We start from the raw sequence: 20,639 nt of genomic DNA, 5'->3' as shown, positions 1-20,639 counted from the left end.
TCAACTAACACTCACAACATGAATTGACGAATGATTTTGTAATGTAGGACCGCCCATCATGATGTCTCTGACACTTTACAACTTCCCATGTTTTTGGGGTGGGGCCTACAACAAGTAGAGAGATCATTGGTGTATTTCCTTGATGGAACGCACGGCTGATGCAATGTTATTAAGGTATACACCATACTTCTTCCCCGTCAATGTAAGGAGCACATTTCCGCTTGTTATTGTTCATGAAAGCATCCCATGTCAGCAATGACTTAATTTCGAGAGTGGACTCTCCTGAAGCCGTCTAAGGTATTGTGTGAATGTGTTGATGTTGGTGTTGTCATGATGTGAATCCTGTTGTACAGATTTCCTATGTGAGGATTGGTGGATTAGACAAGATGTTAACAGATAATAATGTGCTGGCTTCTCTCAGTAAAGAGACAATTCAACAACAAGACTTTAACAGACATGTGATTGATTGAAGACAGATCATCCTAAAAGCTGATCCACCTAAAAAGCTCCTCTATGTGACTTTAAACAACAGCTGCAACATTTAGGAAAGAGACACACTTTCTATTTGTCTTTAACTTTGAATATTTTCTCTTGTCTATTGTTTATAAGGGAGCACAGCATTTATTTTCATTTCATAGAATTCACTTGACAGCTTTATTTGCACTTTGATTCTCTTTCCTTTATATGCAGGCACATTGACTCATGGAACATGTTTATCTGAGCTGCAGGTTCACACTTTAGGATTTTCTGCACTCCTGGCTCGTATTCACACAACATACTGTACTTTGCAGCCCACTGGCGTCATCTTGTGGCAGAAATATATTACTGCGGTTTAGAAAGTTATTGAAATTAAACTAAAACTGTGATCTCATGTGTTTGTGACTCTTCACCTCTGTCTCCTCTCACAGGGAGAAGATGATGTGCATCATCCTGCTGCTCATCAACCTGACCTCCTGTGTCTGTGGTTAGTTTACACCTTCACTTTATTATCCACAAACACTAAAGACTAAACACACTGTCAGACTGTTGATTTTTGCTATCATGTATTACCTGTGGTATCTTTCAGCTCTTTAGTTTTGCAGCCTTCCAACTTTGTTGTAAATAAGAGCACACTGTTATTCAGTCAATCAGTCAAACTCTCCACACAAACATCTATAGATGGAGTTTAAAGGCTCACATGTTAAAGTTGTCACTTTGTCTGCTCCTCACTTTCCCTCTCTGTCTCCTCAACAGGAACATTTGTAGTCAATGTGACACAGACCTCCTATCAGGCAGAGGAGAACCACAACATCACACTGGAGTGGATGTTCACGACTAAAACTGGCAACTCCCTCAAGTCCCTTTTTATCTACTGTGAACTGTTAACTGATCTCAGAGCCTCAGTCCTGTTTCATCTACATGGAGGTGTTGAGGTCCCAGAGTCTCAGGATGAACAGTTTACAGGACGAGTCCAGTGTGACAAAGACGTCCTCAGAGAGGGACGACTCAGACTTCATGTGTCCAGATTCAGGACTGATGACTCAGGACTGTATATGTGTGATGTGTCCACACATTATGGTGGGAGCGCTGCTACATGTCGGCTCAATGTCACTGGTAAATTGATTCAGTAACTCAGTAAAGACTAACTGTGAGTTCCAGTACCAACACAACGACACCATTTAGTATACTAGAAAATGGCCTGTGTCCCAACACATGGTATGTCAAATGCAGTTTGCCAAAAACACCAGGATGCTCCACTGTGTCAGGTCACATTTCACAGTGCATGCTTTTCCAGGCTATTCTGACCCACAATCCTGTGCACAGTGGAAGACACCTCACAATGACTGATTGTAAGCAGACGGCATTTTGCTCATTGACAGCGAGCAGCAACCCCACAGCAAGCGGGGGTTGAATTTTTTTTATTCACCTGTTTATATTTTATTTAGACTCAAAGTTAAGCTCATTTAAGGGCTGAGAAGCTTGAAGCACAGAATGTTTAGATTTTTGATGTTGTAGCACAAGGTTAGATATTTAAATCAGTTACTCAAACATTAAAGAACTTTTAGGAGGTTTTGTCTGGCTGAATTTCTGCTCACAGTTGTATCAAGTAAAACTTCACTTTCATCTTTAATCTGCACGTTTTAGCTCAGTGAGGTAGTGAACCAATCACATAATGGTGCTGAATTGTTTCCTGTTTCACTGTTTGAGTAATGATTGTGCTTCAGTCACTTACATTTTACTATCTGTCCTTTGCAGCAGCTGCTGATGAGCCCAGATCTCAAAGACCAACAAAGACTCCACCATCAGACAGTCCACAACCAGAGGATTGGGGGATGATCGTCTTCGTTGTTAGCCTAATACCCACAGCTCTAGTGTATCTCTGTTTTGGATTCTGCTTAGCCTATAGTTGTTTTAGAATACGTCTGGAGAAGTGCCCTCTAAGCCACACAGTGGCTATGTGATGGACGCACTCAGTCCAGACTGTAACCAGAAAGACACTTTCGGTGTGGTATTTTTGGAACTGAAGGTACCCCTCAGATATGGTACCTAGACCCTCGTGTTTCCACTGCAAACAGTCACTCACTGTATTTCCTCCTTTATCAGTGTGCACCTGGTTTATCGTCCACAGAACAGGCTGCAGTGAGAGTCTCTCTCCATGGGATATTTAAAAACAGCAGCTTTGTGCATTTCGTCCTTCTCAGGCAAGCTCAGGGGTTTAGTGTTGCTGTAGCCCACAGGAACAACACTCTGCAATGCTTTTCTTCTTCTTCTCCAAGTGAGGATTAGAATATCTACAGTTCACATAACCTGGCTGAAATTAATTTATATAAACGCTTGCAGATCCACTCATTACTAAAAGTGTGTGTCATATACAAACTAAAGTGATGGTCAAAGTTGTCACAGTGAAATTTAAGGTGTGCTGATGGATTCACGTCATCAACTCATGCATTGAGTAACATTACAAGTTAACGTTCCACCTTAAAAGTCTCCGGCAGTCGGCCCAGTGAATGAAGTTATTTGTTCTCAGACTCCAGCTGCTGTGAGAGGCAGCAAAACATCCTTTCATTTTATAGTTACAGTTTACTAATAAAACTCTCCACAGTATGAACAGTGGTTACATGAGCCTCAAAACCAGACACAACTCAGCCCTGAGCAGAGTGACCGTCCTCTACTGACCAATCAGACTGCAGTGTTCACAGCTCCACCTTTTAGTAGCACATCTGTGTGCTAGCTACCCCAACAGTATTTCTATGAACTGGTGTTCATGTTTCTTTGGGTTTGTTTCATGAAGTTATTCCACCAGAAATAACTAATGTCAGTGTAAACAGTGTTTATCATTCAGACTCAGCTGTAGGAGGTTTCAGTCAATGATCTCTCTGTTCTCCCTCCAGCTGTTGTCAGTCATCAGTATTATAATGCATATTGTCACAATGCACTGCCTTTATTAATGCACAGTTTATAATGTGTACATGTTGTAAATAAAGAGATATATTGTTAGGACTCTTCTGTGTGTACATTTTTAATAGCAGATGCTAAACATTGATTAAGAACTAACAGAGTTCATCAACAACAAATACATAGGCTATGATTGTGTGAGTGTGACCTCTACGACTGATGTCATGACCTGTGGCTGATGGATGAATGAGCATGTGCAGATAAAGAAATATTCTTTGTGGTTCAAGCGATGCGATGATGAGCCCATGTGTTTATTACTCTGTGAAAAAATTATAACGTGAGCTGGTGTTTTACTCCAACCACAGAATATAAATGTTCAGACAAAATTATAAATAGCAAAGTTTTTATTTATTTTGATTCCAAAACGATTTATTAGGAAAAATCCTCAACAATGTACTTTAACAAGACTTCAGTAAAGAGCTCCCTCTGGTGGTCATTATCATAAATACCAGTGTTGGCTCCTCAGAGCCTTTCTGAAGGGTCACATACAATGACAGAGGGACAGCAAATAACAGACAGCTGAACTCAAGCAAGTCCCGTTGCCTGTGATATAGCACTTATGATTCCCAGAACCTGGATGCCTGAGAATTTTCTACTAATTTTCTAGTACAGAGAACTGAACCAGGACTTTGTGGACTGGTGCCTGAGGAGCCACCTTCAGATCAACGCGGGGAAAACCAAAGAGCTGGTGGTGGATTTCCACAGGCGCAGACTCCTCCCCCCAACACCGGTGAACATCCAGGGAAAGGACATTGAGATGGTGACATCTTATAAATACCTGGGTGTTCATCTTAACAACAAATTGGACCGGACCAATCACATAACAGCACTGTACAAGAAAGGTCAAAGCAGACTCTACCTGCTGAGGCGGCTCTGGACCTTGGAGTTGTGTGCACCAGCCTTTGAGTCAAATGTTTCAGTTGTCTTGATGTGGTGCTTCTCCCTGCTGGGCTCTGAAGAGAGCTCAGGCTGATGAGGACAGAGCTGGCTCTTGTGTTTGCCGCCCTGCTGTAACGTTAGCAAGTGAAGCAGAGAAATCAGAAACACTGCAGCTGAGTTTGTGCTGGTTGTCTTCATGGTGCCACTGCTGTTAGTTCCTGTCCTGACATGTTCACAACAGTGAGCTTGTTGCTGATGCTGGCTCAGACTTCAGGTGTACTGTAATGACAGTCACTGTTGATGCAAAGGGAATAGATTATTAGTACATTATGAGTTGTACTGAAGTGAAGATGCTTTTAACACCAGTGCAGCCTTTAAAAAAAGTTCCTCTGGTGTCATTCATGGACAAAAAGGTCCGCATCAAAAAAAAACTGCCATGAGTTCTTATCATAGCTACCAAATAATCATTCTTTTTTTTACATTTAACCCTTTAAATGTCTTTTTTTACATTTCACTGATGTTTTTAGATGGAAATTTTAATTTTTTTTGTTTTTTTTTGTTTAATTTAATTTAAATTTCCTCTTGACAAAAATACCCCATACTAAAATTGCCTTAAATTATTATACATAATTTTCCACTTTTACTGAGTTATTTTTTCAACAAACGTCAGTCCTGATCATAACTACCAAATGTTCATTTATTTTCAGAATTTTATCCCTTTAAATGCCAGTTTTTGACTTGATGCCAAGTTTTTACTGTCGAACTATCATTACTTAAAATTAATTTTTTACTCATCTGTTCAGGAACATTTTGAAGGCAGGGCTTTAAATTGACAGTCTGATATCACAGAATGAATTTACTGTTGATTCTATGACAACCAACGCTGCTCACATTTCAATAAGGAGAGACACAGACGGATGAAGTAAAGACAAAGTTTAATACAGAATATGGGTGCAACAGATTAACAGATGATTTGTGCTCAAGTCTTTGGTGCTTGGACCAAACACTGTCCAGACACTGGTGCAGGTGGTGACTGTTAGGATGTTTAAGCAGAACTTGTGAGGTGATGTTAACTGTCATTTCCCAACACCAGGCTATAAAAGCTGCCTCATATGTTCACTTGGTCTCTCCCTTCCTGCAGCTGACATCCATTTATTCATTGTTTTAAGGGTGGGGGTGTTACAGCTGTGTGTGTGTGTGTGTGTATTCTCTGCTGCTGTCCCTTTTCCCTCTCTTGCAGATCTGCCCAGGTGTGCTGCATTAGTTAACGAGGTGCAGCACACCTGCCATGGAGGAGGTGCTGAAGAGCTCCTGTGCCTGCAGCAGAGGAGAGAGGCCTGTGGTGTGTGGACTGCTGGTCCTTGCTTGTTTGCATTCTAATAAATCCCACTGATTATTGTGGGTCAGTGTTGGAGTCATAGGGTCGCCTCATAGGGCCGCCTAAGGGTGGGGTGTAACATGTTTCTGCCACAAGGTGGCGCCAGTGGTTAAACTAGATGAGTGCTCTCTGACAAATCTTCATCACTTTCTTCCTCTTTTCACCTGAATACCATCAACATTAACACTGTTTGTACTGAGAATGTAAACCATTGATATACATGTGGTGTCTTTGGTATTTATGGAAAGTTGACCTGATCAAATTCACTTTATAACAGTGAGGATTAAAGAGTTTACAGTTTTGTGCCTCACATGTTCTTTCATTACATTTCTTTGTTTCTGTGGTTGTAGAAAAACACCACGTCACATTATAAAGTTATTTCCTCATCATTAATGCAACATGTAAAGCAGTAATTTGTAACTGTTTTCAGAGGCAATAAAGTTCATTATAATTATCTTTGTTGTTGTTGTTGAATTCTTTTAGTTCTTGAAAACACACAGTTGTCTGATATGAACAGATTTACACACACAAGAGTCATAACAAGGTTTCTCTTATAAATATAGATTTATTTACACTATGTACACATTATAAACTGAACACAATACATTTTACATTATAACAATAACCATCAGTCAGCAGAAGATTATTAATGAACGTACATTTCTCTCAGAATTCTGTCGTCTTGTTGATTCAAGAATGTTTTTAAGACACATGATTGATAACAGCTGCTGCATAAAAATATATATTTCACATCACATGTAGTTTCTGACACAGATGTTGGAGGGAGAGAGTCTCAGAGTTTGTCTGGTGTTTTTAGGACCATGACTTTATGCTCTGATGACTCATTCACAGAGGGTCCTCCACACAGAGTCCTGTTAGTCCTGATGGGCTGTTCCTCTGACAAACTCAACGTCTACACGACTGCACAGAAATGATCTCTCTTATCAGCAGATTTAGCAAAATGAGCTTTGAAGGCAAAACAGAGTCCGACACAGAGAGTCAGTAGAGCTGCTGCTGTCAGTCCAACATAGAGGCCGATCCTTCCCCGACTCTCTGGTTGTGGACTCTCTGGTTGTGGACTCTCTGGTTGTGGACTCTCTGTTGGTCTCTGAGGTTTGGGCTCATCAGCAGCTGCTGCAAAGGACAGAAAATAAGCTCAGCAGACTGACAGGGAGAAAACCTGTTTTTAGTTTAAAAAGAGCTGGAATATGATCCTATTCTGCATCTTTTCAAGTTCAAACAGAAAAACAGCCTCTGGTTCTTCTACTGAATCAACTTACCAGTGACATTGAGCCGACATGTAGCAGTGCTGCTGCCATAATTTGTGTCCACATCACACAGGATCTGACCCGAGTCATCAGTCCTGAGTCTGGACACATGAAGTCTGAGTCGTCCCTCTCTGAGGACGTCTTTGTCACACTGGACTCGTCCTGTAAACTGTTCATCTGTTAGGACCTCAACACCTCCATGTAGATGAAACAGACCTGAGGCTCTGAGATCAGTTAACAGTTGACAGTAGATATAAAGGGAGTGGAGGGAGCTGTCAGTTTTGGTTGTGAAGGTGAATTCCAGTGTGATGTTGTGGTTCTCCTCTGCCTGATAGGAGGTCTGTGTCACATTGACTACAAATGTTCCTGTTGAGGAGACAGAGAGGGAAAGTGAGGAGCAGACAAAGTGACAACTTTAACATGTGAGCCTTTAAACTCCATCTATAGATGTTTGTGTGGAGAGTTTGACTGATTGACTGAATAACAGTGTGCTCTTATTTAGAACAAAGCTGGAAGGCTGCAAAACTAAAGAGCTGAAAGATACCACAGGTAATACATGATAGCAAAAATCAACAGTCTGACAGTGTGTTTAGTCTTTAGTGTTTGTGGATAATAAAGTGAAGGTGTAAACTAACCACAGACACAGGAGGGCAGGTTGATGAGCAGCAGGATGATGCACATCATCTTCTCCCTGTGAGAGGAGACAGAGGTGAAGAGTCACAAACACATGAGATCAAAGTTTTAATTTCATTTAAATAATTTTCTAAACCTTCATGTAATATTTTCGCCCACAGGTGGCGCCAGTGGGCTGCAAAGTACAGTATGTTGTGTGAATACGAGCCAGGAGTGCAGAAAATCCTAAAGTGTGAACCTGCAGCTCAGATAAACATGTTCCATGAGTCAATGTGCCTGCATATAAAGGAAAGAGAATCAAAGTGCAAATAAAGCTGTCAAGTGAATTCTATGAAATGAAAATAAATGCTGTGCTCCCTTATAAACAATAGACAAGAGAAAATATTCAAAGTTAAAGACAAATAGAAAGTGTGTCTCTTTCCGAAATGTTGCAGCTGTTGTTTAAAGTCACATAGAGGAGCTTTTTAGGTGGATCAGCTTTTAGGATGATCTGTCTTCAATCAATCACATGTCTGTTAAAGTCTTGTTGTTGAATTGTCTCTTTACTGAGAGAAGCCAGCACATTATTATCTGTTAACATCTTGTCTAATCCACCAATCCTCACATAGGAAATCTGTACAACAGGATTCACATCATGACAACACCAACATCAACACATTCACACATTACCTTGGATGGCTTCAGGAAATTTTAAGAGCTGTGAAAAAGGGACAGCAGCATTCCCTGAGTTGATGTCAAGAGTCCTCTATTCACATAAACTGTCAACGCGCTGCCGACTCTTGTATTTTTAAGAAGTACAAACACATTCATAATCCCACTCTTTTCAGGCACATCTTATCATGTTCTTAGCACTAAATTGATACACATGCAGACGATAACAGACGATAACAGACAACGCACTGTCTTACAAGGTCTTATCTGCCCATCAGAGATGTTCAGATGTGCAAAGAAAGCTGAGCCAAAAAATTTGAAGTTATAACACACCGAGACATCATACAGGGGAGTCGTCGATGGTTGAGTCCCGGTGTGGCATTAAAGTCCCTCATTGGTTCATGTTGTGAGTGTTAGTTGAAGTCTTCCTCTAAATCTCTCTGAGTCTTCATATTAAAATCATAAAGTGAAGGCAGCTGCACTTTTCACAAGCAGCTTCTCTCCACCGACCACAGTGCATGATGGGAAACTCTCTGCTCTCCACTAATCTAATCAAGTTGAATACAAACTTTTCTTTATGTTTCACTGTAAAGATGATTTGATTAGACTTATTGAAGGATTATTATCTTCATAAATACAAAGTGACTAAAAGTCTCTCAGCTGATTGAGTCTGTCACGAGTTGAGCTGATGAAGTTACAAACAGATACTTCCTCATGTCAAACATTTAGTGTCCAGGAGACAGACAGGGGGACAGCTCTCGTCTTCAAACACCTAAGTAAGTCAAACATATTGTATAATTCAGCCTTTGTCTTTTTTTAATTGTGTCCATCAGCTGTGCTTCATTTACTGTTGTTAGTTTGACTGAGCAACATTTGAATTCACCGTCGACGCAGATTAGAAAATAGCTGCGATCATGTCAGATGTCCAGGTCAGTCTACCGTCATAATCCGTTTGATGCTTGTCTATTCGTGGTATTACGGTACGGGTGGTGACAGAGACGTTTGTGAGCAATGCTTTCTCCCCTGTTTCTCTCATTGATATACCAAATAAACAGTGCACTGTATTGCACATTATATGACTTTCAGTCACAAAATATTGAAGTTTTTCTCCTCTACTCTTTTTAAAAGGAGCTCTAAATTGAAATGATCAACAATAAATAATCTTTTACCTTCCACTAAACAAAATGCTTGTTCAGGATGACCCAGACCACGTCCAGGTCCATGTTCATGTTGTCAAGAGTAGCAGCACACTGTTAAATATGTTGTCATCTTTTGAAAATAAACATAAATAAAAATGTTGCTGTTTCCATTTTTGTCTGAGCATTTTTTCTGTGGTTGAAATAAATCACCAAATGACATCATGAACATTTTACTGTCTGTTATTAACTGTTATTAACTGTCCTTCTTTCATTGTGTGTGAGCTGAGTGAAAAGCTCTGAGCTGCTAACAGGTGTATTAATGACAAAGAGCAGCAGAGGGAGCTCTTTGCTTCGTATTTGAATTAAGAGTGACTCACATTCACTGAGTGATTCAACTTGTCAGTAAAACATTCTTGCAACAGAATAAAAACATTCAGCTGAACTTAGGAAACAATTTAAAAATCATCAATAACAATAAAAACACAAATCAATACTTGAATCAAAGCTTCAAATGTGTCATTTCAGTGTTGTGGGGTTGAGTCCTACAGGTTTATACATCCAAAATATAAGTGTGGATCTCAACACATGATTAGAAAACGTCACATTAAAACAGTGCATGATTCAAAGTTGGAACTTTCCATATTGAATGTGTTTGTGTGCTACTCAGTGTGCACTTTGAACTGCATGAGCACACAGCTGTGACAGCAACAGTATAACACATGATGAGACATGATGTTCACTGTGATGGATGCTCCAACTCAAGTTTCAAACACATTCATAGAGACATGTAGAATGACTGGATTCAATATGAATACATGTACAAACAATGTCATTTTCTACAATCAATAGATAAATGTCACGTGATTATTTCCTATAAACTGATCATTTTGGAAATGTCATAATCTATAATCAAGTCATGTCACACAGCAGAAACTGTTCAAGAATGGCCCAAAGAGCGTGACTACATGTACTAAATGTACAGTCCCAAGTAGCCTAGTGATCCTTTGCTGCCACCTTCAGGCTGCTTTAAGGACAACGTGAGAAAGTGAAAGTGAAAGTCAGAGAGTGTGAGGGAGGTGTGTGTGTGTGAGAGAGAGAGAGGCAGTGTGTGACTGAGAGGAAGGAGTGGCCAAGAAAGCCAGTGGTTCCCAACTGGTCCAGCCACAGGGTTTATATTTCTCCTCAGTTATTAGTTGAAGGTCCTTGTGTTTGGCCATCTCATGAACATATAGTTTGCTGTCTCTGTCAAGTAGCAGTCCGTTGCCGTCACTGTGCAGCATAAAACTGCACTTGGGGCCCATTCAGAATGGACCCTTGACCCAGTTTTGGACCGTGACCCACCAATTGAGAACCACTGGTTTAAGCCATCCTTTCTGTTGTTTTTAAAGTTGTCAGATTTGGTCTGACTACCTCAAATGACCAATATTAGGTTACTGTAATACAGTAGTCTTTTACGAATCACTACTCATATACCTCTCTCTGTCATGAGGCTGCTGTTACTGTTATGAATGAACCGTTTACACACAGTCTCTTTCAAAATAAACTGTGTTTGTTGGACCCATCCACCAGCACATTTTATTCTGTCATTTCTGATACAAAAATAAAAGTTTTTATATCAAACTCTGGAACATTTCTTTTTATATGCATACATTATCATGCATGATGTACAGTATGATATGATGCAAATGTTTTTCAGTATAGTAACATATTTCTTAGCTACATTTTGGATTGACTCTTGACCCCACTGCACATGCTGCCACTAGAACCATTTAACTGCACACTGCAGTAGATCATGAGCCTGTGGCATGTGGCAGAGTGGGGTGGGATGAAGTCACTGTCTGAAAGTCAGGCTCAAGTTTCTGCACTCAAGTCCCAAATCAAGACAGGCAAAACACGAGTCAGGTCCCGAGTCATACACCTTGAGATTCGAGTCCTAAACAAGTCATAATGCACTCTTCAGAAAATGTAAAGCAGTTTTAATAACAGAATAATAAGATATGACAGTTTCAAAAAATCCTGAATGGAAAGCAGCTGCACCTCCTCTATTAAAGCCTGACAGGCCGCTGCTATTGGCTGATACAGTGGGCTGTTTACATCTGTGACATGTTACACAAGTTGACCTGGTGATGGTCCTCCCAACATTTGTCACCTTGAGCTCATATGATGATGTAATCCTTTGTGACTGGTCCTGACTGGAGTCTGCAGCAGCTGATATTTCAGGCAAGCCTGGAACCAAGAGTGAAAACATTTCCACCCATAAATGTTCTTCTTCCTCCTTTTACACTTCATCATGTACTTGGATGCAATGAAGCCTTTGTGTTCACTGAAGACTCCTCAGATCTGCCTGTTGCTAACAGGTGTATTAATGACAAAGAGCAGCAGAGGGAGCTCTTGTTGTTTAGAAATGCTCACCTGTCTGCAGGTTACAGCTGTGATCATTTAGACCATCAGGCTCTTTAAATGTTACTGATGATCACAAACACCTTCTGCTGTTAGTTTATCTGAGAGATTCCCTTTGTCCTGCATTACAACAGTATGCACTTAATTCAACTAAAACAACAATGGCCAGGTATCAGGGAGAAGACGTAACGGATATCTGATGAGGCGAGAATGTTTGGAGCCCAGACATTTGTCCTCCTTCTTGGTTTTCCTCTTGGTGCTAGAGGAGGAGGCTGTTTGGATGTTACAGCAGCAACATCAGGTTGGAAATAGATGTTTTTACATTCAAGCTACTTTGTGAAACCTCCACAGGAGAGTGAAGTTCAAACTGTATTATATTTGATTCAGTGCTGATAGTTTTGCTCTCTCTGTGCTTAGCTTAAGCTGCACACAGGACATGTATAAAGACATCTTTAAAACATTGAATGGATCAGTGAGCACACTAGTAACAATGACACAATGAACAATGAAGGCAACAACACACAGAGATCAATAAAACGGTCTTTACTATAAGACCTTATTAAAAGAAACTTTTCATTGTAACACTTTATTCTGACAGAAAAACAACAGCACATAGAGATCAATGATAAATGTAATAATATATTGAATAATGCTGTTTTGAAAGAATTTGAGCAATTAAATAAATAATATAAATAAATAAATATATAAAAGCAACAAATGTTCAATAAACAAGTATTTCTGGTGCTTAAATCAGACTTTGGAGGGAGAGAGTCTCAGAGTTTAAGAGTCAAATGTGGATCTGTGCTCTGATGACTCATTCACAGAGCAGAGTCCTGTTAGTCCTGATGGGCTGTTCCTCTGACCAACTCAACGTCTACACAACTGCACAGATGTTTCCTTTCTCATCAGGTCATTTAGTGAAAGAATCTTTGAAGGCAAAGCAGAGTCCGACACAGAGACACACACATCACAACAGGCAGATGTGAAGAGTCTTCAGTTCACATCATCATCACCTCTCACAGATTGTTTGCAGTCATTTTACTCATGTGTGACATGTAAAGCATTAAAGCTGTTGCTATGGTTACCTGTTGGTGTGTTTGATGTGTCCTGATATACAGTTTTATCACCTGACAGTCAGTGTGAACGTCACGTTTTCTGTGTCTCTGTGATATAAAATGTAATTCTAACAGTTTTGTCTCCATAACATTCCTGATCAAACTGTTTCCTCTCATCATCTGATGAACTTTTCTTAAATCCTCCACTGGAGTCTGAGCACAAATCTTGTTTTCTGGACTGAAGGTGAATTAATACACAGAATCAAACACTCAGTAGAGCTGCTGCTGCCAGTCCACAGTAAAGGCCGATCCTTCCTCGACTCTCTGGCTGTGGACGACTTGTTGTGTTTGGTGTCTGAGGTTCAGGTCGATCCCTCGCTGCTGTAAAGAGACCAAACAAATCTGTGTCATTCATGTGAAGAAAAAACATTTGACTAACAAAGAAAACTAAATATCCACAACAGATTAAGTTGTAACATATTTCACAGATACTGCAAGAAGGTGAGGATTGTTGATAACACAAGTTCACAACACTTTTCTTCTCAGGTTCTTATTTATCATAAACTTGTTCATAAAGTTCTACTGAATCAACTTACCAGTGACATTGAGCCGACATGAAGCAGAGTTCCTCCCATACTTTGTGACGACTTCACACATGTACAGTCCTGAGTCATCAGTCCTGAGTCTGGACACATGAAGTCTGAGTCGTCCCTCTCTGAGGACGTCTTTGTCACACTGGACTCGTCCTGTAAACTGTTCATCCTGAGACTCTGGGACCTCAACACCTCCATGTAGACGAAACAGGACTGAGGCTCTGAGATCAGTTAACAGTTGACAGTAGATATAAAGGGAGTGGAGGGAGCTGTCAGGTTTGGTTGTGAAGGTGAATTCCAGTGTGATGTTGTGGTTCTCCTCTGCCTGATAGGAGGTCTGTGTCACATTGACTACAAATGTTCATGTTGAGTAGACAGAGAGGGAAAGTGAGGAGCAGACAAAGTGACAACTTTAACATATGAGCCTTTAAACTCCATCTATAGATGTTTGTGTGGAGAGTTTGACTGATTGACTGAATAACAGTGTGCTCTTATTTAGAACAAAGCTGGAAGGCTGCAAAACTAAAGAGCTGAAAGATACCACAGGTAATACATGATAGCAAAAATCAACAGTCTGACAGTGTGTTTAGTCTTTAGTGTTTGTGGATAATAAAGTGAAGGTGTAAACTAACCACAGACACAGGAGGTCAGGTTGATGAGCAGCAGGATGATGCACATCATCTTCTCCCTGTGAGAGGAGACAGAGGTGAAGAGTCACAAACACATGACATCAAAGTTCACTTATTCCAGGTGACACAGAGACAATCTACAGTCTGTCTTTAGTCATCACAATACTCCTTTGTATTTATTATCCTGATTACCACACACAACTGATGGACACCAGGCATCAGCACTAAAAACTATGTCAACTACAACCACAGCAATGGAAAGCTTATTTGTTCTCCTGCACACATGTAGGCCTGACTTTTCAAAGAACAAAAGCTGCAGTAATATATTTCTGACACAAGATGGCGCCAGTGCTTAAAGTCAATGAGTGCTCTCCTAGCAGCAGGTGAATGGGACTTGTTGGTGACTGAGGAGTCCTCTGGACTGTCTCTGACTTCTCACAGACTGACGACACAGTTTGAGTGCTAAAAGGTCAAACACCAAAAACATGTTCAAGTCAGGACTGACTCCTTATTATCAGGAGTTTCTCTTTACTCAACCAGTTAGGAGCTACTTTAAGCTTTAGGATGGATGTTGTGTGAATACGAGCCAGGAGTGCAGAAAATCCTAAAGTGTGAACCTGCAGCTCAGATAAACATGTTCCATGAGTCAATGTGCCTGCATATAAAGGAAAGAGAATCAAAGTGCAAATAAAGCTGTCAAGTGAATTCTATGAAATGAAAATAAATGCTGTGCTCCCTTATAAACAATAGACAAGAGAAAATATTCAAAGTTAAAGACAAATCGAAAGTGTGTCTCTTTCCTAAATGTTGCAGCTGTTGTTTAAAGTCACATAGAGGAGCTTTTTAGGTGGATCAGCTTTTAGGATGATCTGTCTTCAATCAATCACATGTCTGTTAAAGTCTTGTTGTTGAATTGTCTCTTTACTGAGAGAAGCCAGCACATTATTATCTGTTAACATCTTGTCTAATCCACCAATCCTCACATAGGAAATCTGTACAACAGGATTCACATCATGACAACACCAACATCAACACATTCACACATTACCTTGGATGGCTTCAGTCATGGGACGATCTGTACATGAGAGAATCTTCGATCTCAGATGAGCGCATTTCCACACAGACAGTGCAATGAAAAGAGCTTTCCATTGCTGTGGTTGTAGTTGACATAGTTTTTAGTGCTGATGCCTGGTGTCCATCAGTTATGTGTGATAATCAGGATAATAAATACAAAGGAGTATTGTGATGACTAAAGACAGACTGTAGATTGTCTCTGTGTCACCTGGAATAAGTGAACTTTGATGTCATGTGTTTGTGACTCTTCACCTCTGTCTCCTCTCACAGGGAGAAGATGATGTGCATCATCCTGCTGCCTCCTGACCTCCTGTGTCTGTGGTTAGTTTACACCTTCACTTTATTATCCACAAACACTAAAGACTAAACACACTGTCAGACTGTTGATTTTTGCTATCATGTATTACCTGTGGTATCTTTCAGCTCTTTAGTTTTGCAGCCTTCCAGCTTTGTTCTAAATAAGAGCACACTGTTATTCAGTCAATCAGTCAAACTCTCCACACAAACATCTATAGATGGAGTTTAAAGGCTCACATATTAAAGTTGTCACTTTGTCTGCTCCTCACTTTCCCTCTCTGTCTCCTCAACAGGAACATTTGTAGTCAATGTGACACAGACCTCCTATCAGGCAGAGGAGAACCACAACATCACACTGGAATTCACCTTCACAACCAAAACTAACAGCTCCCTCCACTCCCTTTATATCTACTGTCAACTGTTAACTGATCTCAGAGCCTCAGTCCTGTTTCGTCTACATGGAGGTGTTGAGGTCCCAGAGTCTCAGGATGAACAGTTTACAGGACGAGTCCAGTGTGACAAAGACGTCCTCAGAGAGGGACGACTCAGACTTCATGTGTCCAGACTCAGGACTGATGACTCAGGACTGTATATGTGTGAAGTGCTCACAAAGTATGGGAGGAACTCTGCTTCATGTCGGCTCAATGTCACTGGTAAGTTGATTCAGTGGAACTTTATGAACAAGTTTATGATAAATAAGAACCTGAGAAGAAAAGTGTTGTGAACTTGTGTTATCAACAATCCTCACCTTCTTGCAGTATCTGTGAAATATGTTACAACTTAATCTGTTGTGGATATTTAGTTTTCTTTGTTAGTCAAATGTTTTTTCTTCACATGAATGACACAGATTTGTTTGGTCTCTTTACAGCAGCGAGGGATCGACCTGAACCTCAGACACCAAACACAGCATGTCGTCCACAGCCAGAGAGTCGAGGAAGGATCGGACTTTACTATGGACTGGCAGCAGCAGCTCTACTGAGTGTTTGATTCTGTGTATTAATTCACCTTCAGTCCAGAAAACAAGATTTGTACTCAGACTCCAGTGGAGGATTTAAGAAAAGTTCATCAGATGATGAGAGGAAACAGTTTGTTATCAAAGTCATGGTCCTAAAAACACCAGACAAACTCTGAGACTCTCTCCCTCCAACATCTGTGTCAGAAGTGTGTAAATCTGTTCATATCAGACAACTGTGTGTTTTCAAGAACTAAAAGAATTCAACAACAACAACAAAGTTAATTATAATGAACTTTATTGCCTCTGAAAACAGTTACAAATTACTGCTTTACATGTTGCATTAATGATGAGGAAATAACTTTATAATGTGACGTGGTGTTTTTCTACAACCACAGAAACAAAGAAATGTAATGAAAGAACATGTGAGGCACAAAACTGTAAACTCTTTAATCCTCACTGTTATAAAGTGAATTTGATCAAGTCAACTTTCCATAAATACCAAAGACACCACATGTATATCAATGGTTTACATTCTCAGTACAAACAGTGTTAATGTTGATGGTATTCAGGTGAAAAGAGGAAGAAAGTGATGAAGATTTGTAGGAGAGCACTCATTTAGTTTAACCACTGGCACCATCCTGTGGCAGAAACATGTTACACCCCACCCTTAGGTGGCCAAGACTCCAACACTGACCCACAATAATCAGTGGGATTTATTAGAATGGAAACAAGCAAACAAGAGAACAAAAATCCCAGAGTGAGAGGCAGCAGGACCAGCAGTCCACACACCACAGGCCTCTCTCCTCTGCTGCAGGCACAGGAGCTCTTCAGCACCTCCTCCATGGCAGGTGTGCTGCACCTCGTTAACTAATGCAGTTATCTGTCTGCTATGTGTTTGTAACTTCATCAGCTCAACTCGTGACAGACTCAATCAGCTGAGAGACTTTTAGTCACTTTGTATTTATGAAGATAATAATCCTTCAATAAGTCTAATCAAATCATCTTTACAGTGAAACATAAAGAAAAGTTTGGATTCAACTTGATTAGATTAGTGGAGAGCAGAGAGTTTCCCATCATGCACTGTGGTCGGTGGAGAGAAGCTGCTTGTGAAAAGTGCAGCTGCCTTCACTTTATGATTTTAATATGAAGACTCAGAGAGATTTAGAGGAAGACTTCAACTAACACTCACAACATGAACCAATGAGGGACTTTAATGCCACACCGGGACTCTGTGTGGTAGGACCGGTCTATGTGGTGACTCAGTGTTACCACCACAGGTAGTGGAATGTTGATGTGTGTGCTTTTTCTACACCGGCAAAAGCCAATGAACTACAATTCCAATTCCGCTGGCTTTCGTAATGCCAATAACATTGTGTATGAGCCAAAGACTCGTGCTCATGAAGGATTGGCAACGAGCCCACGGCGCTCTGTGTGCTTGGTGTTAGTAATGGGTATTGCCCACTTGCCTGATGCATGTGTCAAAGCACAGGCGTATGAGGTGTCATGTTCGTAACGGGTGAATATTAGTATCAGATGCAAAATTCGGTAGCGCAATGACAGTTGATGTGGATGAAGGACTTGTGACATCAACTCAAGGAACGCTGTTGTCCCTTTTCACAGCTTTCACAATTTACTGAAGCCATCCAAGGTAATGTGTGAATGTGTTGATGTTGGTGTTGTCATGATGTGAATCCTGTTGTACAGATTTCCTGTGTGAGGATTGGTGGATTAGACAAGATGTTAACAGATAATAATGTGCTGGCTTCTCTCAGTAAAGAGACAATTCAACAACAAGACTTTAACAGACATGTGATTGATTGAAGACAGATCATCCTAAAAGCTGATCCACCTAAAAAGCTCCTCTATGTGACTTTAAACAACAGCTGCAACATTTAGGAAAGAGACACACTTTCTATTTGTCTTTAACTTTGAATATTTTCTCTTGTCTATTGTTTATAAGGGAGCACAGCATTTATTTTCATTTCATAGAATTCACTTGACAGCTTTATTTGCACTTTGATTCTCTTTCCTTTATATGCAGGCACATTGACTCATGGAACATGTTTATCTGAGCTGCAGGTTCACACTTTAGGATTTTCTGCACTCCTGGCTCATATTCACACAACATCCATCCTAAAGCTTAAAGTAGCTCCTAACTGGTTGAGTAAAGAGAAACTCCTGATAATAAGGAGTCAGTCCTGACTTGAACATGTTTTTGGTGTTTGACCTTTTAGCACTCAAACTGTGTCGTCAGTCTGTGAGAAGTCAGAGACAGTCCAGAGGACTCCTCAGTCACCAACAAGTCCCATTCACCTGCTGCTAGGAGAGCACTCATTGACTTTAAGCACTGGCGCCATCTTGTGTCAGAAATATATTACTGCAGCTTTTGTTCTTTGAAAAGTCAGGCCTACATGTGTGCAGGAGAACAAATAAGCTTTACATTGCTGTGGTTGTAGTTGACATAGTTTTTAGTGCTGATGCCTGGTGTCCATCAGTTATGTGTGATAATCAGGATAATAAATACAAAGGAGTATTGTGATGACTAAAGACAGACTGTAGATTGTCTCTGTGTCACCTGGAATAAGTGAACTTTGATGTCATGTGTTTGTGACTCTTCACCTCTGTCTCCTCTCACAGGGAGAAGATGATGTGCATCATCCTGCTGCTCATCAACCTGACCTCCTGTGTCTGTGGTTAGTTTACACCTTCACTTTATTATCCACAAACACTAAAGACTAAACACACTGTCAGACTGTTGATTTTTGCTATCATGTATTACCTGTGGTATCTTTCAGCTCTTTAGTTTTGCAGCCTTCCAGCTCTGTTCTAAATAAGAGCACACTGTTATTCAGTCAATCAGTCAAACTCTCCACACCAACATCTATAGATGGAGTTTAAAGGCTCACATGTTAAAGTTGTCACTTTGTCTGCTCCTCACTTTCCCTCTCTGTTTCCTCAACATGAACATTTGTAGTCAGTAAATAAGAACCTGAGAAGAAAAGTGTTGTGAACTTGTGTTATCAACAATCCTTACCTTCTTGCAGTATCTGTGAAATATGTTACAACTTAATCTGTTGTGGATATTTAGTTTTCTTTGTTAGTCAAATATTTTTTCTTCACATGAATGACACAGATTTGTTTGGTCTCTTTACAGCAGCGAGGGATCGACCTGAACCTCAGACACCAAACACAACAAGTCATCCACAGCCAGAGAGTCGAGGAAGGATCGGCCTTTACTGTGGACTGGCAACAGCAGCTCTACTGAGTGTTTATCTCTGTGTATTAATTCACCTTCAGTCCAGAAAACAAGATTTGTACTCAGACTCCAGTGGAGGATTTAAGAAAAGTTCATCAGATGATGAGAGGAAACAGTTTGTTATCAAAGTCATGGTCCTAAAAACACCAGACAAACTCTGAGACTCTCTCCCTCCAACATGTGTGTCAGAAACTACATGTGATGTGAAATATATATTTTTATGCAGCAGCTGTTATCAATCATGTGTCTTAAAAACATTCTTGAATCAACAAGACGACAGAATTCTGAGACAATTGTACGTTCATTAATAATCTTCTGCCCACTGATGGTTATTGTTATAATGTAAAATGTATTGTGTTCAGTTTATAATGTGTACATATTGTAAATAAATCTATATTTATAAGAGTGTTTGAGTCGCAATAACATTCTTTGTATTTGGTTTTGATTCATGTTTCAATAATGTTAAACAATGTCAGTAGGTGCAGTTTGCTGTTTGTACACGGGGTGGCGCATTAGAGCAGGTAAACGCAGATAATACGGGTGAGGTGCAGGTGATGAGCAGCAGGTGTGTGACGGGGGAAGCAAACAGTTCTGTGACCGTGTTAAAGGTGTTTATTGAGTGTTTCTGGTTGAGTTTAATTATTACATTTCTATAAAGGGGTAAACTAAGGTATTAATGCAGATGAAGAGTCCGCCACAGCATCTGCTGTAAAACGGACAATTCAAGGAACAACACATGAATCTCTGTTGAAACTTTTACTTCCCGCAGACATTTTGATCAGACATAAGTCATGTTTTATGCTGATATTACAGTAATTCAAATAAAAAGCAAAGAGCTCCCTCTGCTGCTCTTTGTCATTAATACACCAGTTAGCAGCTCAGAGCTTTTCACTCAGCTCACACACAATGAAAGAAGGACAGTTAATAACACACAGTTAATAACAGACAGTTAAATGTTCATGATGTCATTTGGTGATTTATTTCAACCACTGAAAAA

The 20,639-nt window shown here is 40.2% G+C and overlaps 3 protein-coding genes across 5 annotated transcripts in view; 1 reads left to right on the top strand and 2 right to left on the bottom strand.

Annotated features, from left to right (window-relative positions):
* Positions 1–15,198, bottom strand: part of LOC144459860 (uncharacterized) — a 64,413-nt gene extending 49,215 nt beyond the window's left edge. The window contains exons 1-4 of one of the 3 annotated variants that reach the window (XM_078164648.1): positions 15,109–15,198; positions 14,064–14,119; positions 6,973–7,326; positions 6,361–6,826 (exon numbers count right to left, since the gene is read on the bottom strand). In XM_078164648.1, the coding sequence (XP_078020774.1) occupies positions 6,606–6,826; positions 6,973–7,326; positions 14,064–14,112 (624 nt within the window). In that variant the 5' untranslated portion in view covers positions 14,113–14,119; positions 15,109–15,198 and the 3' untranslated portion in view covers positions 6,361–6,605. Of the gene's footprint in view, positions 1–6,360; positions 6,827–6,972; positions 7,327–7,595; positions 7,650–14,063; positions 14,120–15,108 lie in introns of those variants that run through there. The other 2 variants (XM_078164649.1, XR_013488654.1) reach the window with 2 other exon arrangements.
* LOC144459862 (uncharacterized) lies at positions 55–20,048 on the top strand. Its single transcript, XM_078164652.1, has 6 exons — positions 55–297; positions 909–964; positions 15,725–16,084; positions 16,300–18,034; positions 19,024–19,079; positions 19,541–20,048. The coding sequence occupies exons 2-4, from the start codon at positions 916–918 to the stop codon at positions 16,416–16,418; spliced, it is 528 nt and encodes a 175-aa protein (XP_078020778.1). The 5' UTR covers positions 55–297; positions 909–915; the 3' UTR covers positions 16,419–18,034; positions 19,024–19,079; positions 19,541–20,048.
* Positions 12,636–13,788, bottom strand: LOC144459863 (uncharacterized). The gene is made up of 2 exons (XM_078164653.1): positions 13,435–13,788; positions 12,636–13,219 (listed from the first exon to the last, which is right to left on the bottom strand). The coding sequence occupies exons 1-2, from the start codon at positions 13,627–13,629 to the stop codon at positions 13,109–13,111; spliced, it is 306 nt and encodes a 101-aa protein (XP_078020779.1). The 5' UTR covers positions 13,630–13,788; the 3' UTR covers positions 12,636–13,108.
* Positions 20,049–20,639: the final 591 nt, after the last annotated feature.

This window comes from Epinephelus lanceolatus, chromosome 22 (genome assembly GCF_041903045.1).
Source record: "Epinephelus lanceolatus isolate andai-2023 chromosome 22, ASM4190304v1, whole genome shotgun sequence".
NCBI classification, from domain to species: Eukaryota; Metazoa; Chordata; class Actinopteri; order Perciformes; family Serranidae; genus Epinephelus; species Epinephelus lanceolatus.
This window is presented reverse-complemented; position numbering and strand designations above follow the sequence as displayed.